This window comes from Oenanthe melanoleuca, chromosome 1A, assembly GCF_029582105.1.
Source record: "Oenanthe melanoleuca isolate GR-GAL-2019-014 chromosome 1A, OMel1.0, whole genome shotgun sequence".
Classification (NCBI taxonomy): domain Eukaryota; kingdom Metazoa; phylum Chordata; class Aves; order Passeriformes; family Muscicapidae; genus Oenanthe; species Oenanthe melanoleuca.
The window spans coordinates 25,538,790-25,561,454 of NC_079334.1; the positions used below are offsets into that span (position 1 = coordinate 25,538,790).

At 37.8% G+C, this 22,665-nt stretch overlaps 1 protein-coding gene across 1 annotated transcript in view; it reads left to right on the forward strand.

Annotated features, from left to right (window-relative positions):
* Positions 1 to 7,761: 7,761 nt before the first annotated feature.
* Positions 7,762 to 22,665, forward strand: part of NUP205 (nucleoporin 205) — a 43,476-nt gene continuing 28,572 nt past the window's right edge. The window contains 14 exon segments of the mRNA XM_056508116.1: positions 7,762 to 7,885; positions 10,830 to 10,972; positions 11,988 to 12,159; positions 12,660 to 12,804; positions 13,631 to 13,790; positions 14,925 to 15,060; positions 15,063 to 15,152; positions 15,297 to 15,461; positions 16,141 to 16,316; positions 18,249 to 18,365; positions 19,538 to 19,675; positions 20,727 to 20,877; positions 21,634 to 21,664; positions 21,666 to 21,837. Coding sequence (XP_056364091.1) covers positions 7,858 to 7,885; positions 10,830 to 10,972; positions 11,988 to 12,159; positions 12,660 to 12,804; positions 13,631 to 13,790; positions 14,925 to 15,060; positions 15,063 to 15,152; positions 15,297 to 15,461; positions 16,141 to 16,316; positions 18,249 to 18,365; positions 19,538 to 19,675; positions 20,727 to 20,877; positions 21,634 to 21,664; positions 21,666 to 21,837 — 1,824 coding nt within the window. The 5' untranslated portion in view covers positions 7,762 to 7,857.

Consider the following 22,665-nt stretch of genomic DNA (forward strand, 5'->3'; position numbering starts at 1 on the left):
CAGGATCCCATGAAAGTAGCCTGATTTCCAAAACAACTGAGCATTGCAACTTCTCCTGAGGCCAATGAAAACTCATCTTCCCGACAATAAACTTTCCACACAGGATTTCTATGTTGAATACTAGACCTACACTGTGGAAAACACTATGTGCAATATTGTGAGCATTAAGGTTAGTTGAGTAGCCTGCTGCTTCCCATTTGTCTAAAAAGACTTGGCCAAAATCAGGCACAAGAGGGAAGTGAGCTGCTGGTTGCTTGCTTCTTCACTCCTCTTTGCAGATAGAAACCTAGACATTTGACTTCTTTCCTTCTGTGTAATAAATACCTTTCCTCATTCTTCTGAGCAGTATATACTTTGACTCATCTCAGGCCTACTTCAAAGACACAGAAATCAGAGGGAACACTCTCAGACCTTTCCTACTAGAGTGAAGTCATACATTCTCACCTCAGGACAGGTAAACAGTGAGTTATCTCAGCTGAGATCTTAGTAAAGACAAGGGAATTAATTTTTCATCTTCAACATCTCATTGAAATTCAAGTTTATTTGAATTTAATAATTTAAGTTAAAATGACACTATGGATTTTATTTTAAAATAGTTAAAAAGGTAAAGTTTCTCTTTTTTGAGGTATGTCCACCTTCATGCACAAAAAAAAAAGCTCAGGTCTCAAAACATGCAAACTGCTGAAAGAATAATGGTTCTGTTGTACTCCTGTAAAAAGCAGGACGACATAGCCTAATCAAGTTTTATTAGGCATTGCTTTCTAATTGTTGACATGACTGAACCATCAAAGCTGTAAAAGGTGCTTGTCTAATATTTTGAGCAGTGTACTTCCTTAAGAAAACTTAGCTCTGGTACAGCATTCACCTTTGATTGGTACCTTTCCTCTCAGATAACTGTGGTATTAAGATGATAAATAGAGTCAAATTAGTTTTTCATGGCTCATCTTCATCTTTGTATAGAATTTTAAAGTTTAGAGCATGGTATATCCTCCTTCCAGGAGGTCTGCATGTCTCAGTCTGCAGAGGGCTGACAACTGCCGTGGAGCAGACTGACAGCACAATTACCTGCAAGGTGTGTCCTCCTGGGAAAAGGCTGAGCTTCAGCAGTTTGGTCATGTCACAGCATGTGACAAAATGTTACCAAAGAGGTGATTACTCCTGTCCTACCACAGCAGTCTGTGTGTCAATTGGTTCTAGCAATGGCAGCCATGCTTAACTTGAAGAACCTCTTACAAAGCTATCTATGGCTGCCTCCAGCCATGATTTGGATGGGAAAATGTGGGATGTGGGCAGAGAGCATTGTGAGAATAAAACACACTGCCCTGGGTGATACTAGAGCTGAGTGTACACTTACTGTACTGCATTGTATTCTTCCCCTTGATTTTAAATACCAGCAATTAATAACTATCCCCTTAACGTTGTACAAGTTTGTGTTTGCACAGTATTTAAAGAGGAAGTAAGTTGCTTACAGACAGGGATTGCTAGAAATTAAGTAGGCTGTTAACTCTAGAGGGATACTAGCTCCTCAAAAAGTTCTTTTTTCATGTTATGCATGAAAGTTCATGTTAGGCAAGACTTGGAGTTGGATCATTATTTCATGGAGCCATGAATAGAGAGACAAGAAACAGAGAAACAAGAAATCAGTTTGTTGAGAGCACTGGGGCCATATGACTGACTCACTGATTTATCTGAGTAGGCAAACAAACCAGAAAGTATTGAAAGAATTGCTGTGATCAATGAAAATAAAAACACGATTTTGTTCTTGCTGAGATCAGAATGAAAAAATCCACTCTATGAATACAGATTGCCTAGGTTTGGAATATCTGTAAAGGAAAAAGGTAATAGTTGGTCAAGCTGACAGAGTTGGTACCTCACTTTCACATATGGTTCAGCTTTCAAGAACTCTCCAAAGTTGTTAACACATAAGTTATATATTTTTGTGTAAAGAAAGTGAATCAGTATTTGAGTCAAACACATGCTGATGTGTTTGTCAAAAAGATTTGATCACTAAGACAGATCACAAGAGAAATATTCTTCACCTGTTGGTCAGATTAGCCTTTTGAATAGTGGATTTTCTCTGCCCCGTTCCCTGCCAGGTTCCAGTCGCATATCTGGTTGAATTTTAATTATTTTCACAAAATTAAGTGTCACTAACAAGAGACTGAGAGCATAAAATGCCAAAGACCCCTCCAACATTCATGGGAGGTAGCAGTTGTATATTAAGCTGGGAGGAAGAATTTAGCAAGCATCTCACAACCTGAACAAGTAAACTGAACATCTCCAGTGAAAGGGAGGCATCAATCTCCTCAGATCTCACTTTAAAACTGACACTAGACTTCCTGAGAAGTTCTGGGAAAACATACTTTGAAACACATTTATCATCATCCAATATAAAACACTGTCAAACTAAGACACCTAAAAGGCATAATCAAATCCTCATTAAAACTATGGCCACCTAATTTTTAGGGGTTTCTCATAGTTTAGTGTCTTTGTGTAGTTACAGTCTAAATATACCTGCAAGCAAACCATTCCCTCAGTGTTTCAGAATGAGTCAGTACCTCAAGCTTCTCCTGGGCTGGACCTCACCATAACTACTTGTTTCTGCACACAGACTGCTCATTAAAGAGGACTCAGAGTGATGCATACAAAAAACAAAATTATATTGTTAACAGGAAGATGCCTAGGAATGCTGAGTGATGCAAACACAGCAGGAGGGGACTTTAAGACATGTGACTTCCAGTGAAATATTTTGATATCAAAACAATTAATACAATTTCATGTTCCAGAAATTGAATTTGTTCAGTTCATGTCCTTTAGATTCTTGCTCCTGAACATAATTCTTCCCTGATTCTCAGCAAACTTAAATGAAACAAAAAATGGACTGGAGCAGAAAGCAAATCCTTTCTTATGCTACCTATTTAAACAGGGTTTTTTTCAAATAAGTTTTCTCAGAGAAGGGAAAATATTTCAGTAACAAATTGTCAGAAGTGCAGAAGATATATTTTGCATACATCTTTTGTGTACAGGATGCTTCTTGTCTTCTGCCCAGAGAACTCCAAAGAAGTGGACAGTGCTAGGAAGATAATTAACAAAATGGCAGCTTAATTTGTGAAGGAATTTTACATTGCAGTAGAGATGGCATTGCAAGATACCCTTTTCCTAAGGCTCATTGGTTCCTATATCAATTTCACTCCGTTTGTAAGTATAATGATTTATTTCAATTTAGCTTAAACAGACTCCCTCTCCCATTTCTTGCATTATATCTAGTTACAGAAACCCTCTGCTCTACACAGAGCATAGCATAGAGATTTCTGTGCAACTTTACACATCTTCAGTGTTGCCCAAGTGAACTCATTACACTCTCATAGCTTTGCACCTATTCCAACGCACCCATTCTCAGATGGGAACCCAAAAAAAGGAAAGAAGTATATAAGTGAGCTGCAGAATATATAGAGCACACTTTAGAAAGTGCTCAGAGCGAATTACAGGATAAAACCTGAATTTGCAAAACTGGCAACTTGCAAAAAAATCAACTGTCCCTAAATCTGATATATAAATCCCTGAACAGAATGAATATTAACAAGGCATTGATGGGCCAAGACTTCTATTTACTATATCAAATATCTCCACTTTGCTTATGCTTTGTTTTTCCAGCATTTCCTTGGTTGTAGGTTTCTGCCTCTCTTGCTGTCAATTACTAGCAGCTGCATGTTACACTAATCAGATCACCTTCTGGGCGAATAACTGTCTCTTTCCCCTCAGTAGCTGAATGGAGAAATTATTACAAAAAAAAGAAAGGCTATTCTTCATTCCAGAATAGAGAAGAAAGAGAAACAAGACAGACAGCTTTAAGGGTTTTAAAGCTGGAATTAGGGAAAAAATATCTCACAATACATCACAGAGCCAAGAAGAGTTTTCATTTTATCTCTGAAGCCTGAATAAGGATCATAAAGACCCAGCTGACAAGCAGGACATTGCTTATCAAGGCATTCATTTCTGATCAGATGCCTATAGTCATTAATTGTCCTCATCTACACATAAAGGACAGTGCTTGCTGTTGTTCATCTCCCCCTGCTCCCTGACCCCAAGGAAGGTGTTCATACAACTTAAAACATTTAGCTCATTGTTGCTTTTGACTGAAGAAACCACTTACACAGCTAGTGACAACCTCACACAGTTTCTTTGATAAGCTTAGATACCATGGTGACACTAGAAATATCTAGGATGGAAGACAGAGAAATTACAAAGTTATTTCCTTGAGAAATGCTGCAGGGAAAGGTCTCAGACTTTTTTCTAAGATTTGATGCCAGGATAACTATCTCCATGTATAAAGCATGCTTTTTGCAGCAAAGACAGAATTATAGCCAGCTAAGAAGTTTCTAGGAAATTTAGCCAGTGCAGTGAGACAATTCAGGATTTTTTTACTCTGCCACCTAACATAACACAAAAATACATTATTTTTCCCCTCTTCAGATATGGGGCAAGGCTGAGGATCCATTCAGTCAGCATTCCAGGCCTGCTGTGAGATGCTATACCCATTTTTACAGAACAGTAAGCTGAGATGCACAGAGTTAGCGTCAGTCAAAACAAGAGCTCCAGGAAGTTTTATGGTCTAAGCAGTAGACAGAAATGTTTTTGGCTCTTTGGGAAAGAGGCATATTTCACAATGCAAGGACTGGTCTATTTATGTAGATGCACATCTATCCGGCAACTTTTTCAGTTTCAGCTGCAATGCAAAAAAGCCTTTTTTTTTCTCCATCATGTGATGGAGATGTGAAGGATGTGATCTTAATGACACTGAAGATTTAAGGTAGGAAATTAAGCAGGGCCTCTTAGGCATTCGAACAATACTCTTTTTTTGGCTAATAACTATTCTTCCTGGTAATAATAACATGTGAAGAGAGTAAATTATATCATCATCATCTTTATCTTTGTATCTTGATATATGATTTGACTATGAACTACTAAATATAGTACTAATAAAATTAAGCATGTTACACCTGTAGTACATCACAAATCACCTACAAGTTACAAAGAGTAGGTTCCCACTGTGCAGCTCATTTCAATTATTACTAGAGTTATTTCCACCTGTAGAAATTAACCACACAAGCAGAATTCGCTACCCTACAGGCAATTCGGAACCTTCTTTCCCTGGAATCCAGGGGAATTAATATACATCCCAGGTATTTAGTGTCAACCTCCCTTTGATACTTCACAGATTTCTCTCTAGTAATTAAGGATGAAAGACATCAGTGTCCCTTCTTGAACCCACCTGTGTTGCAGAACTTGCTGAGAGCTATTGTTAGGGAGAGGAATGAGATATTCTTTTCCTATAGTGACTTGTCAAAAATAGACTACCAAACCAGCCGGTGATCCTGGGTAAACAATGGAAACCTAAATTAAAGAACAGCAAATAAAGCAAGAATAAGCAAGAATTACTATTCATGGACTTCCCTACTCATTAAAGCATGGATGGATGGAGTTATGCCAATAAAAATATGTTCAGAATGTATGGTATGATGTATCTAGTTGCCTCTCTTACTTCATCCCTACTAGGAGCTGAACTGTCACAACTATTTTGCATTAAAATATCACATTGCTGACAGAGAAAGAATATAATGAATCCTGTGCAGCTGGAGCTAAATGTGGTATTTTTTCTTCTGAAGTTCAGCTGCCCAGTGACCTATCCCTTGCTATCCACTATTTCAGGCTATCTTTTTTTTCTTGTTGCTATGTGGCCCCAGGTCAATTGGCAAGGAGAGGAAAGAATTATCTGGAAATTTAGAATACTAAATCTGCAGTGGTTAGGAAGGATTTTTTTTCTTCAACAGAGTTAAAAAAAAATTGGGTGCAATCTGGCTGTATCTGAATGCCAACAGAAACATGACAGCTCTTAATGCCTGGGAAAGGCTTTTTTTTTTTTTTAAATTCAATTATTTATTTCTCTCTCTTTATTAGAACTTCATGTTTCTTAAAGAAACACAGCTTAGGAAATCACACTGTAAGCCAAACTTTTTCAGAACTTTTGAACCTGTTGCAATTTCTGAATCAATTCCAACTTAATCTGATCAAAGTCTAGAGGGCTCATAAACTTTGTGAAAATCAAGAAATATATAAAAGAAAAAGATCAAAATTAGAATCACTGTGGAAGGAAAGACTGAAACAAAACCTCAAGCTATTCATTACATTTGCTGTGGCCAGGTGATCAGCACATGAATCTTCAAGTTTATGATACCTGCCTTTCATAGTCATGGGTCTTGAGGGGCACATGGGCAGCATGGGAGCAGAACTATGGCTTCACAGGGAAGGATGCACAGGAGAGGATACAGGAATGCCCCACCCAGGTACCAAAACAGAAGGCACAGGAAGGATGCACAGGAGAGGATACAGGAATGCCCCACCCAGGTACCAAGGCTGCTTTAGTCCAGCTGCTTGGGGAATAACTTCACTTATTTTCTGATTTTACCTCTTGCCTGGCATTCTTAATTTCCTAGAATAAAATTAACAAATCACAATCATTCTTATCATTATAGGTCTAGTCTGTTCATGGCTAAGACCAGGAAAAAGTAAATCTCAAAGAAATATTGGGCCTTTGATTAAACCAACAAATTAGGCCAAATTATTGAGAATCGATTCATCTGTTGAACTCTGAGAATTCTCCCCATGTCCATTTCTCTCTCCTCCTGACTAAGTGAACCGTTTTTCTCTTTTCTGTAACGTTTTTCTTACAGCTGCCTTGCCAATTCACTCTCACCCCAGGAACACCCCTCTCTCCCTATTACCTTCGGCCATCCCTTTATAGGGGAGATCTACAGAAGCAAAGATAGTTATTTTGCCAATTTCCCATGGGCCTAGTTCATTGGACTTGGTTTTGCAACCATGAAATACTGGTTTAATAAAGCTCAAGAGGGAAAACTATTGGAACTAAAAATGAGTACTTTTGGTGGAATCTTTTATCCTAAAGGTAATACAGGAGGGAATTTCTTTAAGAATGTTGATTACTACTGGGAGAGAATGGTAAATTGACTTCTAAAATACTGATATTTGTTCCTCAGCTCCAGATATATTAGTGTATAAACATGCTTTTTGTTTTTCTTCAGACTGGTATGGTTTTTTTTTTCCTTTCTTGTACATACTTTGAGTTTAAATGCAGCTTTCTTCACAGGATAACTTCTATCAGAGCAGGCATTTGGGTTTCTCCCCTATACAAGATTGTAAACCCTAGTTCACATTAAAAAATAATTTATTGTCTCTATTTTTTTAAGACTTCAATCAGAAACCAGAGAAGCTGGAGTCATACTGGTGATTCTTTTTTAAGCTAAAAAAAAAAATTAAGATATTATAATAAATGTATCTCCTAGCGCAGTGCTGAATTCAAGTATATAGCCGTATTCAGTGAAAAAGATTCAGTGAAAAAGACTTAGAGGGCAGGGCTTGGAAGGAAAGACTTACTTGAGCGTAGCACGGAAGAGAAAAGGGAAAGAAAAACAGAACGGCGTGGAATGGCTGTGTTGTTTAATTTACATCGGAGGAGCGAAGGCGGGAACGCAGAAACCCAGCGCGAAGCCGACTGCAGGAGGAACCATTAGCTGCAACTACAGCTCCCATCAGCCCGGGCGCGGGGCTGCCCCGCTGCCGCCGGAGCCGCTGGCCCGGCCGGAGCGGAGGCAGCACCGCCGTGCTTATCCCCAGCTGCGCTGTGCCTCAGCAGCGAGGGCGGGGCCCGAGGGACACCCCCTCAGCCCGGCCCGGCCCGGCCCGGCCCGGCCGGCCGGCGCTGCCCCGCGGCCCGGCGGGCGGGCGTTGGCCGGGCCTTCCTCCGGCGCGGGCGCCGCGACGCGCCTCCCTCTCCCCAAGATGGCGGCTCCGTTGGCGGTAAATTCGGGTAAGAACAATCTGAGCGTGGGGCTGCGGCTTCTCCTCCGCCTCTCCCCGCCCGCTGCCGCCCCTGCGCCTCTCCTCCGAGCCCTGGGAAGGCCGGGCGTGGTGAGGCGGCGGGGCGAGGCCCGGGCGGGCGCCCGGTGCGGGCAGGCGCTGGGAGAGCGGCCTCCGTGCGGCGGTGCCGGGCTCGGGCCGCGCGGAGCTGCCGGCGATGGAGCTCCGCGGGCAGAGCTGCCGCCGTGCCTGGCTGGTGCGGGCCGGGAGTCACGTCGGGCAGCCGGGCCTCCTTGTTCAGAGAGCACTGAACAAGGTGACTCGGTGTGCACGTGGTTACGCATCGCTTCGGTGTTTCATTCATCTAATGCTGGGCGGTGTAAGAGGCAAAAGAGAGATACAGCCAGAATTTTGCCGTGCTTTCTATGTGTAGTGCCATTCAGTAGTTAGAGAAAACAAAGCTCCTATCCCTCCGTAGCCTTGTTTTTCTAAGACTGAATCAGGGCAGTTTTTTAAGCCTCTCATTCATCCTGTTCTCTGGCTCGCTGTTTCAGTGTCTAGCACTGAGAAGCCGTAGACACAGTATGGGAGTGAAGGACTCTGAGCTGCCTAAATAATCACTTTTGCATCTAGTGGCTACAGCTGTTAATACAGCCGGCAGCCTGTAGGCAGCCTTTCCTATGGCCGTGTGCTGCTGATTGCTGTTCAGCTTCCTGTCTGCCAGGACTTTTGGGTATTTGTCTGTAAAGCTGCTCTCCAGCAGCTCCCTTGGTCCCCAGCCCGTGCAGTGATTCTGTGCTGGGTGCAGGATGTTGCATTTACTCTTGTTGAGCTTCATTAAGTTAATAGAAGGAGAATGGAGACCCTGTGAAAAACAGTAATTACTGGAATATAGTCTAAAGGTTGGTAAATAAGGTTTTGTATGCTAATAGTGACAGTTAATAGTAATTATTAACTCTAGCTAATAGAATTAAAACCTCCAGTCCTGTGGCAAGCAAGAAACAAATTTTACAGAGAATATTTTTGACCTCACTAGATGGATTGCATCCCTGTAGCCAGAAAAGCAGTAATAAAGAAAAGACTCTTCATAAAAACTGTGGTGTTGTTGAAGTGAAAATTGGAGTAGTTCAAATGAGAGTTACATGGCAAGACAGTCTACAGCCTTATAATTAAAAAAAAAATAGGGAAAGAATGAGTTTTTTACGGGATGTGTGAGAAAAATTTAAAAAAGATGTGGCACTAGAACTGGTGTAGATTTTGCTTTAGGTTATAGTATGTGGTTTGTGGGAACAGACATATCATGATGGAGTCTATCACTTGGCAAAATGTTCAGGCATACAAGCATCAACTGCTGCTGTTGCCAAGGGAAGCAATTCAGCCTGTCCTTCCTTGCTGTCCCTGATGGGATGGTCAACCTTTCTGAAAATAATAATAATAATAATAAAAAAAAAGGTTAACTAGAAAAAAGTCAGCATGGTTGCTGAAGTCCAATCTCTTCCTATCCCAGATGCCTATTATTTTCTCTGCGATAATCCATCTTTGTGCCATTTCAGAGCAAACTGGCTTGTAGATGTGATCCTGCTGAAAATAAATTCCTTTTTGGATTAGATTTTGGTTAGAGAATTTAGATCCTTAATTTGTTCAAATTCCCTACAGTAGATGTGTTTGTGATGGTGCAAAGCAATTACGTGGTAGGAACAACAGCAAACAAAGAGCAACAAGAGAAGTAGTTGAATAGCTTTTGGCAGGCACTGTGGTTTGCTGCTGGTGTTTATTGGACTTGGTAATGTAGTAAGAGTGAAAAGAAAATTTCAAGTGGAAATAAATCTCTGAACTCTGAAGTTATGTGGAGTGGCCAGTTACAGCTGAGTGTGAAATTATGCATCCAGTAGTAGCTATTTCTAGGCAGGGGTAACATTGTATAAGTTAAAACACTGTTACTCAGAAAAGGCAAATTTGTCCCTTTGCGGACACAGCCCTACTGGCACTGCTAAATTTGTTGTCTCAGTTATTTGTAAATCCACATGTAGCTACTCAGCATGAATGGCTTCACCATTTAAGTGTGTAGACTTCACCATTTAAGTATGGCAGTCTTTGATCTGGTGTTCTAGAGATGCTTTGAAGCTTAGGAGAATTGCATTTTGATTGTTGGGAGGGATATCAATTTTACTTTGAGTAATCAAGGGAATTTGTGCTATCTCAACAGAGAATGTTTTTCTCTAATTATTGAGGCAGGATTTTACGCCCCTTGCAGATAACTAGCTCAGAGTACACAGTGGTTCAACTCTTACATTGTAGGAATAGGAAGGGTGATTTAAATAACTTCCTTTTGCTTAAACTGCTTTTTGGGTTTCCCAGCTTACTAACTCAAGTAGTAATCTTTGGAAATGGTTGAAACCATTTTTCTTTAGGCATCTTCTATAAATCAAGAGTATTGTGTACTCTTGATTGATTTGATGCGTTGTTTAGCTAATAGTGAAGGTAGTCCTTTTCTGGAGTGTTCTGTAGAAGTGGTAGAGTGACAGTCCTGGAGGGATTTAAAAGACATGTAGATGTGGCACTTGTGGACATGGTTTAATGGTGAATTTGGCAGTGCCAGATTAATGCTTAAACTCTATCACCTTAAAGGTCTTTTCCAACCTAATACCTGAATTGTAAGTATTCTTGTAAAGTGACTTTCAGCACCAGAATTTATGTGTGTACATCACCTTTTATGGTTCTTTGCTTCCCTAAATGCAGTTAAGTTTTATGTCAGACCATTGCTGGGCATTTTTGGGGGTTTATTTCTGTGCCTTAGGAAAGGAAAATATACTTTTCTTGATGGGTGTAAGAGTATACTGACATGCCAAGAGTAACAGTAAACTAAAAAAAGAGTACTTACTGAAACAAATATATAAACAATTGTTTTTCTTTCTTTCTCTATTTTAAATACACTGTTTTATCTCTTCTTTTAGCTGCAAGCTTGTGGGGTCCATACAAGGACATATGGCAGACTGTAATGAATGCCATTTGGAAAAGGCAACCTGAAGCTGTTCATCGTCTCGATCAAGTTTTAAAGAAGCACAAATCTGACTTCATTTCTCTCTTCAGAAATCCGGTACTGGACTAATGCTCTCTTCTGGAATGAGCTGGAGAGTTGATGATTTACTCTTATATTGTTTCTTACATGCCATTTTAGACCCTGACCATTCTTTACATGTGACATTTTTACAGTACATAACACAGATGTGTTATACCAGTCTTGTTCTGCTGTAAGAATGCAAATAGTATTAAGTGGGAAAAGGTAATACATGTGTATTATTTTTTATCTTCTACAGGATAATTTCATCTATGATGTATTTTTTCTCTCATTATTTGAGTGCTATTTTGAAAGGAATAGTAAAAGTATCTGATGATCCATCAGTCATGTATTAACTTTTTTTTGTTACTTCTGTCAAAAATAAAGCACAAAGCTATTTTGTCCGGTTTTGCTTATGTTTCAGCCAGATTATCAGACACAAAACAGGTGAACACATGAACTTAAAAAATATAATATGTATCTTGTTCGGAATGCCAGATAATATGAAAAAACCACTCGGTTCTTGGCTGGTGGATCATAAGGTAGTAACTAGATATATATCTTCTTTCAGTGATGATATTTCTCCAATAGTAGATGGCTTTTTAAAATTGATAGGTCAGAAGATTTAACAGTCAGCTATAGAGTTTCATCAGTATATTTTAGCATCTTAATGGAAAAAGAATGATGTAGAGAATAGTTGGGAGTAACACAACAGTTCTCAGCAGCAGCCAAGTGTCTTTCTGAGCTGATACCAATTCCTGTTGACGATTGTATCAAAGTTTACTTTCAACCACTAGTATTTTGAGTAAACTAAATATCAGCACTGATTGTATAAGATTATTTTTTACGTTCCCACAAAAAGACCACTGCTGTCCAAGCATGAAGCATTTTTAGGATGCCTTTACTATCTCTATTTAAATATGCTGCCTTTGTTTTTAGGATGGCAACTTAACCTGACAGAACTGTATTTGTGAGGAAGGATTAATGTGTAAATCTTTATTCAGTGCTTGATCTTGCCATTTTGACTAACTTCCAATGCTTGTGTCTCTTGCAGCCAAAAAATGTTCAGCAGCATGAGAAAATTCAGAAAGCAAGCACAGAAGGAGTTGCAATCCAGGGTCAGCAGGGAACTAGGCTTTTGCCAGAGCAGCTCATCAGAGAAGCCTTTATCCTCAGTGACCTCTTTGATATTGGAGAGCTGGCAGCCGTTGAGCTCCTTCTAGCTGGTGAGAAGGGAAAAGATTTAAGATCTTCTGGAGAAATAGGGCCTTCTTATTTAAGTGTATATTTAAGGTGGATGCATGATACAGTGAAGGCCTTAGCTTCCAAACACAGAATGTTCTTAAAAAGAAATTCTCACTGTAATGTCACATAATAGCAGTGTTCTGAACCCTGATGTTTGTACACTCAGGGGTAATATTGCAAAGAGGGTAATATTCTGAGGAGATTTTATGATTTACTTTCTGTATCATTGAATTTAAACATAATTAAAACATGATTGAGAAGTTTTCCATAAAGCAGTGTAATAGATACTGAGTCTTCAAATTAGGTATTATACATTGCTGTATGACTCTGTAATCTCTGTAATCTGATTACTAAGAGAAGTATTCTGGAGAGTGACACATTCTTTGTGTAGAAGATCAGACAGACAAAGATATAGAGCTGTTATCAAGGTGTGGATGTTCAGCTTTCTTTGGCTATATTTCTGTGCATTTTCATTCACTAGGAGAACACCAGCAGCCCCATTTTCCTGGCCTTACAAGAGGTCTAGTGGCAGTTCTGTTGTACTGGGATGGAAAAAGATGCATTGCCAATTCACTGCGAACCCTCATCCAGTCACGCCAAGGCAAGACATGGACATTGGAACTCAGGTCTGTGTCAGGGCGATGAGCTGATCAAAGCTTTGTTTTGAGTGCTTTTAGAACTAATTAATCTAAAGGGAGTATGTATAGTCTTGAATTTGCTTTTTTCTTATAACCTGATGCAGCTGCTTTCAGGTTTAAGCATGATCATATTTTGCACATATTTTTCTTGGATTATAGGGATATCTGTTTTACTTTCATGCTTTTGGCAGTATTTTGCTTCAGACACTCTTCCAGTCATTGTTGCTCTAATTAGTGGTGATTGCTCAGTATTTGAGAACTCTACTGTATTCTGACTTCTGTGTACTGTAAAAGGGAATTGTGCTCCTGCCTTTACTTTTAAAGTAATTTGTCTACTGGTGAACATTATATGCGAGTGTTTTTTGACTTGAAAAAGAAAGGAGTACACTCCGCTTGCTTCCAAGTTGGCTAGAGAAAGATAAAAAAATATATTCTAGTGTAAATATAAATTCTGAGTGCAGTATCTGGACAATTGCATTTACTATTAAGAAAGAGCCTGTGAGCTTGTGAGTTATGTGCATCTTGAATATAATACCTTTTCTTTTTAATAGAAATCTTAGGTAGCTGATCTCTGTTGAATTCTCATATTCTATGTACTTGAACCTAGAGCTACCTAAAGATTATATCCATTCAGCATAATGTTTGAGAGGACACTACTTACTGATTAGTGATGCACATTTAGTTGCTCTTTGCCTATAATTTATTTGTATGTTTTTTTGGTCGTCAAATACATTTTATGAGATTGATTATTTTAGACATGTTTATGACTGGAAAACTATGATTAATTGTTAAATTTATATTCTTTCCGTTATAGTCAAGAGTTAATTTCCATGACAACACGCTTTACAGATGACCTAATGGAGCAGGGTTTGACTCAGAAGATCCTTACACTTGTGTCTCACATTGATTTGAACAATGAATTTGATAAACTCCAGAGAGAGCGAGGATTGGGCAGTGAGAAACATCGCAAAGAGGTAAAATTCACCAAGCATGGATATTCTGTGTTGCTGAACACATTAGGATAGAGTTGGACTGCAAAGAGTCCTTTACCTTTGCACAAAGTCTGCTGCTGTCTGAGATCACAGGTACTGCTCCACAGCTTGTGCAGTATCAGCGTGGGATTCACATTGCTTCCCGCATTTCTGTTTTGCTGTTGCTCCCAGATGCTGGACCATGCCTTATTTTTAGTGAAGAATTGTAACAGTAAAAATCTGAGCCTAATATTTCTTTTTTTTAAATTCAGTAGACTGTCTGTATTTTAAATTATGAGCACCACCATTATCCACACTATTGGCATAAGAAAAGTGAACTAATTCACAGATTATTAAAACAGATTGAAACCATGTTGAGTCAGGTGAATAATTCTCTTAATAACTCAATTTTGTTGATATGAACAAAAGTATTTCTAATAGTCAAGTGAAAATTACTTAAAAGTACATTGTCATCTTTTTAAGTCTTGAACTTAATTGACACTGTGACTAAGTGCAGCATAATTTTTCTAGCAGGGAGATTTTAAACACTGTTTTAAATTTTGAGCTCCTTTCTAAAATCATTCTGTGTAATAATAAATTGATTTATTTTCCACTGAATAAAGAACTGGTCTTACACTTTTGCTATGTATCTAGAAACTACTGAAAGAATATCTTTCTCATTTATTTTAAATTACCTTAATTTACCTTAGTTTCACCTTAAGATTCACTTTTTTGGGGCAAGGGAAGGCTGAATGTATCTGGAGTAACTGCTAGTGCAGTTTGTAATTAGAGACAGGGAATGTGACTTCTGTGTGATACATTTACAGCTATGTAAATTCTATGTATGTTGATGTATCCTATTCTCAACAGGGATGCTGGTTTATGTATAGTCATATTCTCAGGTATCTAGACACACCTCTCATGAAATACATGGAAGTATACATGCAATTAAGAAGCAGAAGTGTCCTTTTGTTGTTTAGCAGGTGAATCAAATATTTTCTGTAGCTGCTGTGTTTAGAGTGATTTTTAGTTTAAGCCAGTTGTCATGATTGACTGAGAAGGACAAATTGAATGTTACCAGAATAGGTATATTCACCAGGTTGTTTTTTGTTGGTTTTTTTTGTTTGTCATGTAAAGGTTTCTGATCTCATTAAAGAATGCCGACAGTCCTTGGCTGAAAGTCTCTTTGTCTGGACCTGTCAGTCACCCCTGAGTAAAGATGACACTCTAATCCTCATAAGTTACCTGGAGAAGGTAACAGTGGAAGCTGATGGCTCTTGGATGGTGTGAACTTGTCTCTTCTCATGGCTCTCCTTTACTGCTTTGATGTCAGCTTTCTGGAGCAAGGGGCAGAAGATCGTGAAGGTAATGCTGGCAGCTTTCCCAGAGGTTACATTGTACAGATGGATAAATTGTTGTTTAAGCAGTTTCGTTATTGATCAGTAATGCATGCATGCGTTTTTTCACATTTGTTTACTGAGCATGGCTTTTGTGTTTTTGTTGTTGAAGACTTGATGCACCGGCTCCCTCTGCTAGCAGAAAGACAGTACATAGCAACAATCCACACTCGGCTTCAGGAGTCTCAGCCCTGGAAATTGCCAGGCCTGCAAGCTACTGTTAGATTAGCCTGGGCACTGACACTGAGAGGAATATCCCAATTCTCTGATGTGACAGGTAAATTACCCTAAAGTTCAGTTGCTGCACATTAGTATTCAGGGCTTGCAAATGGCATAAGTCAAAGGATCTATTGCCTTTCTGAAATGTTATTTACCTTTGTAATAAAATTGCCATTAACACTTCCCTAAAATTTTTTCTATATTAGTTTGGTTGCAGTGAATTGAATTGCTCTGAAATGTACACAGATGTAGAAATAATTATTTACTAGACAGTAATAGTGCCTCCTTGAAGTGAAATAGATTTTAATATACTGGAAAACTCAAGGATTTAATTTTCAACTTTGGTATCCTTTGAATGCTTTAATCCAGAATAGATTCATGATTGTGTTTTTTTACAGACCTCAGTATCTTGAGATGATGAATCTATTCATAATTTTCTTTTTTACTCTCTGAACCTCACAAGCTTTCTAGCTTTCTACTACTTCAAAATTGAGTCTACTCCAAAATATCTAATAAAGAAAATGCAAAGATTATAATGAATGTTGAATTAAGGTTGGTTTGTGATTTTTGGTTGACTGCCTTAGATTTTTTGGGGTAAATGGATATGCATTGTGATATTTATTAAAACAGGAAGTTAGGTCATCATCTGTCATTATTTTACCTTTTTTTCTGAAATATATTTGTTTGATAACAGATTGTTATTTACTTTTTCCCCTCTTGTGAATTTTGTTGCACAGCTCTAGCAGAATTCACTGAGGCAGACGAGGCAATGGCAGAGCTAGCAATTGCTGATTATGTTTTCCTGTTCCTGACTGAATCTGTTGTGGCATCTGAAAATTTCTACCAGGAGGAATTTTACATCCGCAAAATCCATAACCTTGTCACAGACTTCCTTGCACTCATGCCAATGAAAGTAAGTTGTTTGTGTGAATAGCACTTATTGAGAAATGTGGGCATCTCTTCTATGTTTCTGTTATTTGGACAAGGTAGCACAGAGATTCAGACACGATGCTTAGCTTGAGTTCCTGCACTTCAGAAAACTTGTTTGCTTTATAGAAGCCACAATGTTTGAGGTGTGTTTTCTACATTGAAGTAGAATGGTTTTAAAAACACTTCATTGTGGTGACATTTGCAAAACAAGCTTGTATGGTGGTAGTAGTATTTGTTTTATATGATTAAAGTTTAATTGAATGCTGAAATTCCATCTCAAGTGAGATTTGTTTTTGGTTTTTTTGTTTGTTTGTTTGTTTGTTTTTTTTGCTTTGGCTCAGATTTCCAGTTAATATCCAGCTAATGCCTGAAGGTGAAGAGAGATGTTCATTGCAAGCAAGATTTTGTAATACAGAATATAAGATAAAATCAGGCCGTTGACTTGTATTCTAGTTTGATATAGGCCAGTTACTAGTTCTTTCACAGGAAATTGTTAGTAGGCAATTGGCATATAGCCCTACAGGGCAACTTTTTGTCTTAACTGCTGATAGGTAGTGGTTGGCTTATGTCCTGAGCTATTTCTACTGAATCTCAAATTTTAGGTAAAAAGAAGTGTCTGTTTTGCAGGATCTTTGTTTTGCTTTGTGTATCAGTATAACCTTTGTTCACTTTTACTTAAATCTCTAAGTCAGCATTTTAATTAATTCTGCATAGTTTCAGCATTTATACTGCTTGTCAGTGATGATTTAGGTAAATCTTTTGGTTGCCTGCATTATATTAGTTCAGAATTTGATAAGTAGATTTAATACCTCAAATAATTCATTATTTAACTTACCAACATTATTTTTTTTTCTTGTTCAGTTAGTTTACTGATTTAGCTAGTTTGCTTTGACCCTTTCCAGTTGACCTTTGACCCTTGACAGTTGTTTCTAGTTTTAATAATTTTTTTCTTGTTATTATTATTTTTGAACTATTTTTTCATAATGAGACACAATTATTTTGCTGCTCATTCAGTTTTGCACATGGAAATATATTATAGACCTGGCAACATGTTTTATTTTCTTATGTGTTGAATTGGTTACTTGCTTCTGTTTCTTGGTCTTCAATGCCTCCTTAGTGTTTAACAAGGCTTTTAATCTCATGTGTGTTTGCTTTCTGTAAGCCTCTGTTGGGGTCTCATGTCAAAAGCTTTTTGAATTTAAAATTAAATGTCATTGGTTTTAGTTTAGTAATTAGCCTTTTCAACACAAAGAAGTTTAGGATGCTGATTAAATGGCTGTTTTTTAAAAAAATTGCTGCTGTTGCTCTTCTCTCTTGGTTTTCCTTTGGTATTTATTGATACATGCTAATGCTTCTGGCTGAGACAGAGTAACTCCAAACTCAGAGTAACTCTGAGCATCAGCTCAGAACTTTTCAAGTCATAAAGTAGCTGCAAGTGGAAGTAGTCTTTAATGGTGAAGGAAGGTGAGATCTATGTACCGGAATATTTTACATTTATGTTTGCATTTGTGTTAGGTGTTTCTTTTCACTCCTTGTGAATAATGGTCTAGCATTCTTTAAAACTAAGCTGTCTAGCTTTTAAGTTAAAAAGAGGAAAAGGATCCACCTTTTAGAGCAAAACCAAAGTATCTGGTGCAGTCAGTTGGGAAAAACTCCCATGATATAAGTTCAGGGCTTTTGCTATGTACTGAGGGCTTTGGCAGTAAGCAAGTGATTGACTATAACTTTGAGTGCAAGCTCTTGGAGGGGAGAGAGGATTGAAAAAGTAGAAAATGGAATATTCTTGCCGTTCGTGCAAGTACATTTGCTTTCTTAGTTTTAATAGGCCACATGGACAATTCCATTATTTCTGTTCTCTTTCATTCTTAGCTAAATATAGACCACTGTTTCTTTTTCCACCTTGTCAATCCTGTAGGTGAAACAGCTGAGAAATCGTGCTGATGAAGATGCTCGCATGATCCACATGAGTATTCAGATGGGTAATGACCCACCTATTTCCCTTCGGAGAGATCTGGAGCATTTAATGCTTCTAGTAAGTCTTATTTTCATGTAAATTACTGTGACAAATAGTGATTGTGACTTTCATTTATCATCTGAAAACCCGTATCTGAATGATACCACATGGTGCTGGATCTTCCCTTTTGGGATGAATTTTTTTTTTCTTTAAGTACAGACACTTTTCTCTAATTTTTCATATAAAGGAGTTAATTTACTGCCTTGGTTTCTCATGTTAATGTCATGGTTTTTATTGTTTTTTAGTAAGCAAATATTGCATTGCTTCTTACCTTTGAAGGTTTTAGAGGTTTTACCCCACTGTTGACAATTACTCTGATAAATAATTGAAATGTTTAAATAATTCTCATGTGTTGATATATTTGTAATTAGAGTTTTGGAAGACTATTTTGTAAATGCTGTAGAGTAGGCTCAGTAAGGTGACTTCACTAAGGCTGGGGGAATTACAAATTCCCTTATTTCAGTAGAGTTTTGGCCATAACTGTAGATTTTAAAAAGGTTTTCTGTCGTATTTTAAATAAAATAGAATGGAAATAAAAATCATTCTACTTGTTTAAATATTAGCTATTAAGATTACTTACATGCACTTTCAGAAAAATCTGTGTTGAAAAACAGATTTGCATATTTGAACTGAGGGGCTTTATATTTTCTTGTAATTTAAAATCTTGTGTTTCCAGTCTTTTCCAAAGATATTCCTTTAGGTTATAGGACATTAGCAGGAAATTTTGAAGTGAAATGCTTTCTTAAGCAGCTCAGATAGATATAGTTAAATTAAATGAAGAACTAGACATAAAAAATTGTTCTGACAAATTTGTATGTTCAGATAGCAGGTAAGATTTCTAATTATGATACTGGCTAACTGGTAAAATGAATGTATAAAGGTAGGCATATGGTTGTTTAAGGAGAAGTGACATTGGTCTTTTTAGCAATGATTTAATCCATAATAATTACATTGGAAGTTATTAAATTTTCACTGATATGTGCATTTTGAATTTTGCTGGCTGTCACTAGTTTCTATACTGTTCTTTAGAAGCTGTAATTTTCAGAAAGTTGTAAGAACTAGAACACCAGCCCTGCGATGCTTTGCCTCTCAGATGTGTTTAGCTAATCTAGAAGCAGTTCTTATTCTTGAAGTAATTGTTTTTCCTTCCTGGAGTTGATACTTTTCTAGCATCTTCCTTTTTCTGACAGATCGCTGAATTGTACAGGAAAGACCCCTTTAATCTGGAGCTTGCCCATGAGTACTGGTGTCCATCAGAGCCCCTGCAGACATCCACCATCATGGGCTCCTACCTTGGAGTAGCTCACCAGCGACCCCCTCAGCGCCAGGTTATCTATGTTTTCTTTAGTAATTACTACTAACTTGAAACCAAAGTAACAAAAATCTCTCTAGCAACAAATTTTTGGTTATCCTTATTACAGATAGCCTCTAAGAAGACCTTACTGTATTTCAGTGACTCTATGTGTCCTGCTCTGCATGGCATGGTCGTTGTTGCTTGCCCTAAAATGAGCTGCTTCCAGCCATTCATGGTTGTCAATAAATTTAGCAAGAAAGAGTAATAGCAAACCACTGTGAAATGCTCTTTAGGTTTGATTTACTACAGTTGCTGAATGTGCTAAATGGACTCTGATAGCTCTCTTTTGTTTTTGGCTGATGACTTCTACATGCCTTTTTCATGTAACTGAGAAGTTAGATTCCTTAAAAATAAAAAAAACCTATTAACGCATTTGATAGTACTTAGGGGTAAGAAGTCCAAAAATTGTAGTCCATAAGAGACAGAACGACTTAAAATTAGAATGGAGAAACAATCTAAGCAGATAAAGCAGACATTCCTAAAACTCTTCGGATACCTGGGGTGCTGTCAGCCCTCAATGCTTCTTGAAGGACTGTGCAGTGCTAGGCAAAACCTTGTGCAGGCAAATCAGACACATCCCAAGACCCACCCAGAATACTGGCAACTTAAATTAGGGCCAGGTGCAATCTGCAAGCAGCCTAATATGATTCTGAAAGGAACCACTGTGTGTGTGTGTCACTGTTCAGGTCTATGACAAGCACATTGGATTCTTTACTTAACTTGCACTGTGATATATGCTAATAATACTCCTGTGGAACATTTGGGAGCTGAAGTAAATTTTATCGCTAGAAATACAGAATTGGAGGGTCAGCATATTTTGCAGTCACATGAGTTATTTTGTTTAGTTCCTCTTTCAAACATGTCTGACTGAATAGGCCAGTCTACAAAGGAAGTTGTCTACCCCACCCTGATTATGTTGAATCTGTTTTCTGACTTGTATTGCCTTATGTTTTCCTGTAATACTCAGATTTACCTTTTTTTTTTTTTTTTTTTTTTTTTAAAACACTGATCTTTATTTGTTCTAGGTTGTCTTGTCAAAGTTTGTTAGGCAAATGGGAGATCTACTTCCTTCCACAATTTACATCCCATACTTGAAAATGCTGCGGGGACTGGCTAGTGGGCCTCAGTGTGCTCATTACTGCTTTAGTTTGCTAAAAGTCAATGGCAGTAGTCATGGTAAGAGAAGTGACACTTCAGCTCTTTCTCAACTCCTTTTCTTTCAAAGAGTGCAAAGACTCATTTGAGATTAATTGTGGCCTCGTACTTTAAACATTTCATTATTAGTACATAGATGAAATTTGAAGGCTTTATTTGAAACTGTAATCTGAAAAAAAATCTGACAGGTAAGGTAATGAGATGTTTGAGCACCTTAGCAAGCAATTCACCAAGTGAAATAATGTTTTTTTTAAAAAAACTCGTGTCTTAACACCATAAGAAATGCAGAATGTCAGTGTTGCTTATTATAAAATAAAAAATGAGTAATGTCTTAAAGTTAGCTGCATTTACAAAATGTACGAGGTAACTTTCATGAGCTAACTTTATTCAGTTAAAAATTTTTGATACATGTAATATAATAGCACTTTTTCAAAGTAAGAGATGCTGGTCAGTCCTGTGTTTTGCATTCATTTTGCATTGGTCAAATTATAGAAAAAACCCTACTTTGAAAATATAAATATTGCTGCCAAGATTTCAATTTATAAAACAGAAAACTTATTTATACTAGTTCTTTGTATTAGCACCTTTCTGTCTCAAAAAAACCCACAAACAAGCAAAAATCTCCAAACCTGCATGATTAATTTTGGATACAATAACTTTCCTTTGAGCTTTACTTTTTCCTTTAGATAAGAAAATTTTCCTTTTAGTTTTAGCTACCCTGGTTTTCACCCTGTGAAAGAGTAGAAAGAAAATCTTGTCACCTGTTTGTTTTTCTAGCGGAAAACATCCAAGGAGCTGGTGGCAGTCCTGTCCTGGGAGCATTTCTTCCACTCTTTGATGCTTTATCATGAGCACTTAAGGAAAGACTTGCCAAGTGCAGACAGTGTCCAGTACCGTCACCTGCCTCTCCGAGGCATCACACAGAAGGAGCAGGATGGATTAATTGCATTTTTACAGCTGACCACTGTTATAGTCAATTGGGTAAGTAACCTTTTGTTTGGTTTTCCTAGTTAATACTTTTTTTTCCTTGCAAATCATCATCATCATCCTGCTCTAAAGTCCTCCTTGACTAAAAGAGTATGTAAAGAAAATTTAGCTAGTAGTTGTCATTTTATTAGTGAATTCCAAAAGTATGGGAGGCATCAGGAATAATTGTAATGACCAAACACTGAAGGTGTAGGTGAAGCAGAAGGCATGTCTTTTTCTGTGTTTGTTGGTACTGCTGATTTCCTTGCTTCCTTGGCTCTGATGGTAATGGAGATGTCTTTGAGAAGTGAGGTATATTTGCAATAAATCACTAGGGAGTAGAAAAATTCTTTGCCATTATTTATGAGTTTGAAAAAGCAAAAGTAATAGTTGAATTCAAAAGTGGTAGAAATTTGGCAAGGAAGGTGATCAGCTGTGAAATTTGCCTCCAGAGTTATGATTTAAAATGTCCCCAAACCGAAGAGAATTCCAGGAGAATAAAATTGCAGTGCATAATTTTGTATTGTGACTTGTTTGTATAATTCTGAATAGTGTAGAATTTTGCTCTTAAGTACCCACCAGACTTTGCAGTATAAAAGTTCTGTGATATAGTGAGATAGCCTTGGTTTTACTGAGACAAACACGAGACAGATCAGTGAAACTAATTCAATTCATAATCTGGGATAAAGATAAATTTCTTCTAAGGATGCAGGGAATTACCATTTGATGAAGCTAGAGGCTTGTTCCTGTACAGTGGTTCATCTCAGAGTCTGTAGTGAGCTTATGTGAGTGATGATCCTGTTTTTAGACTAAAACAAATTGCTAGAAGTTCTTAGCAAATGT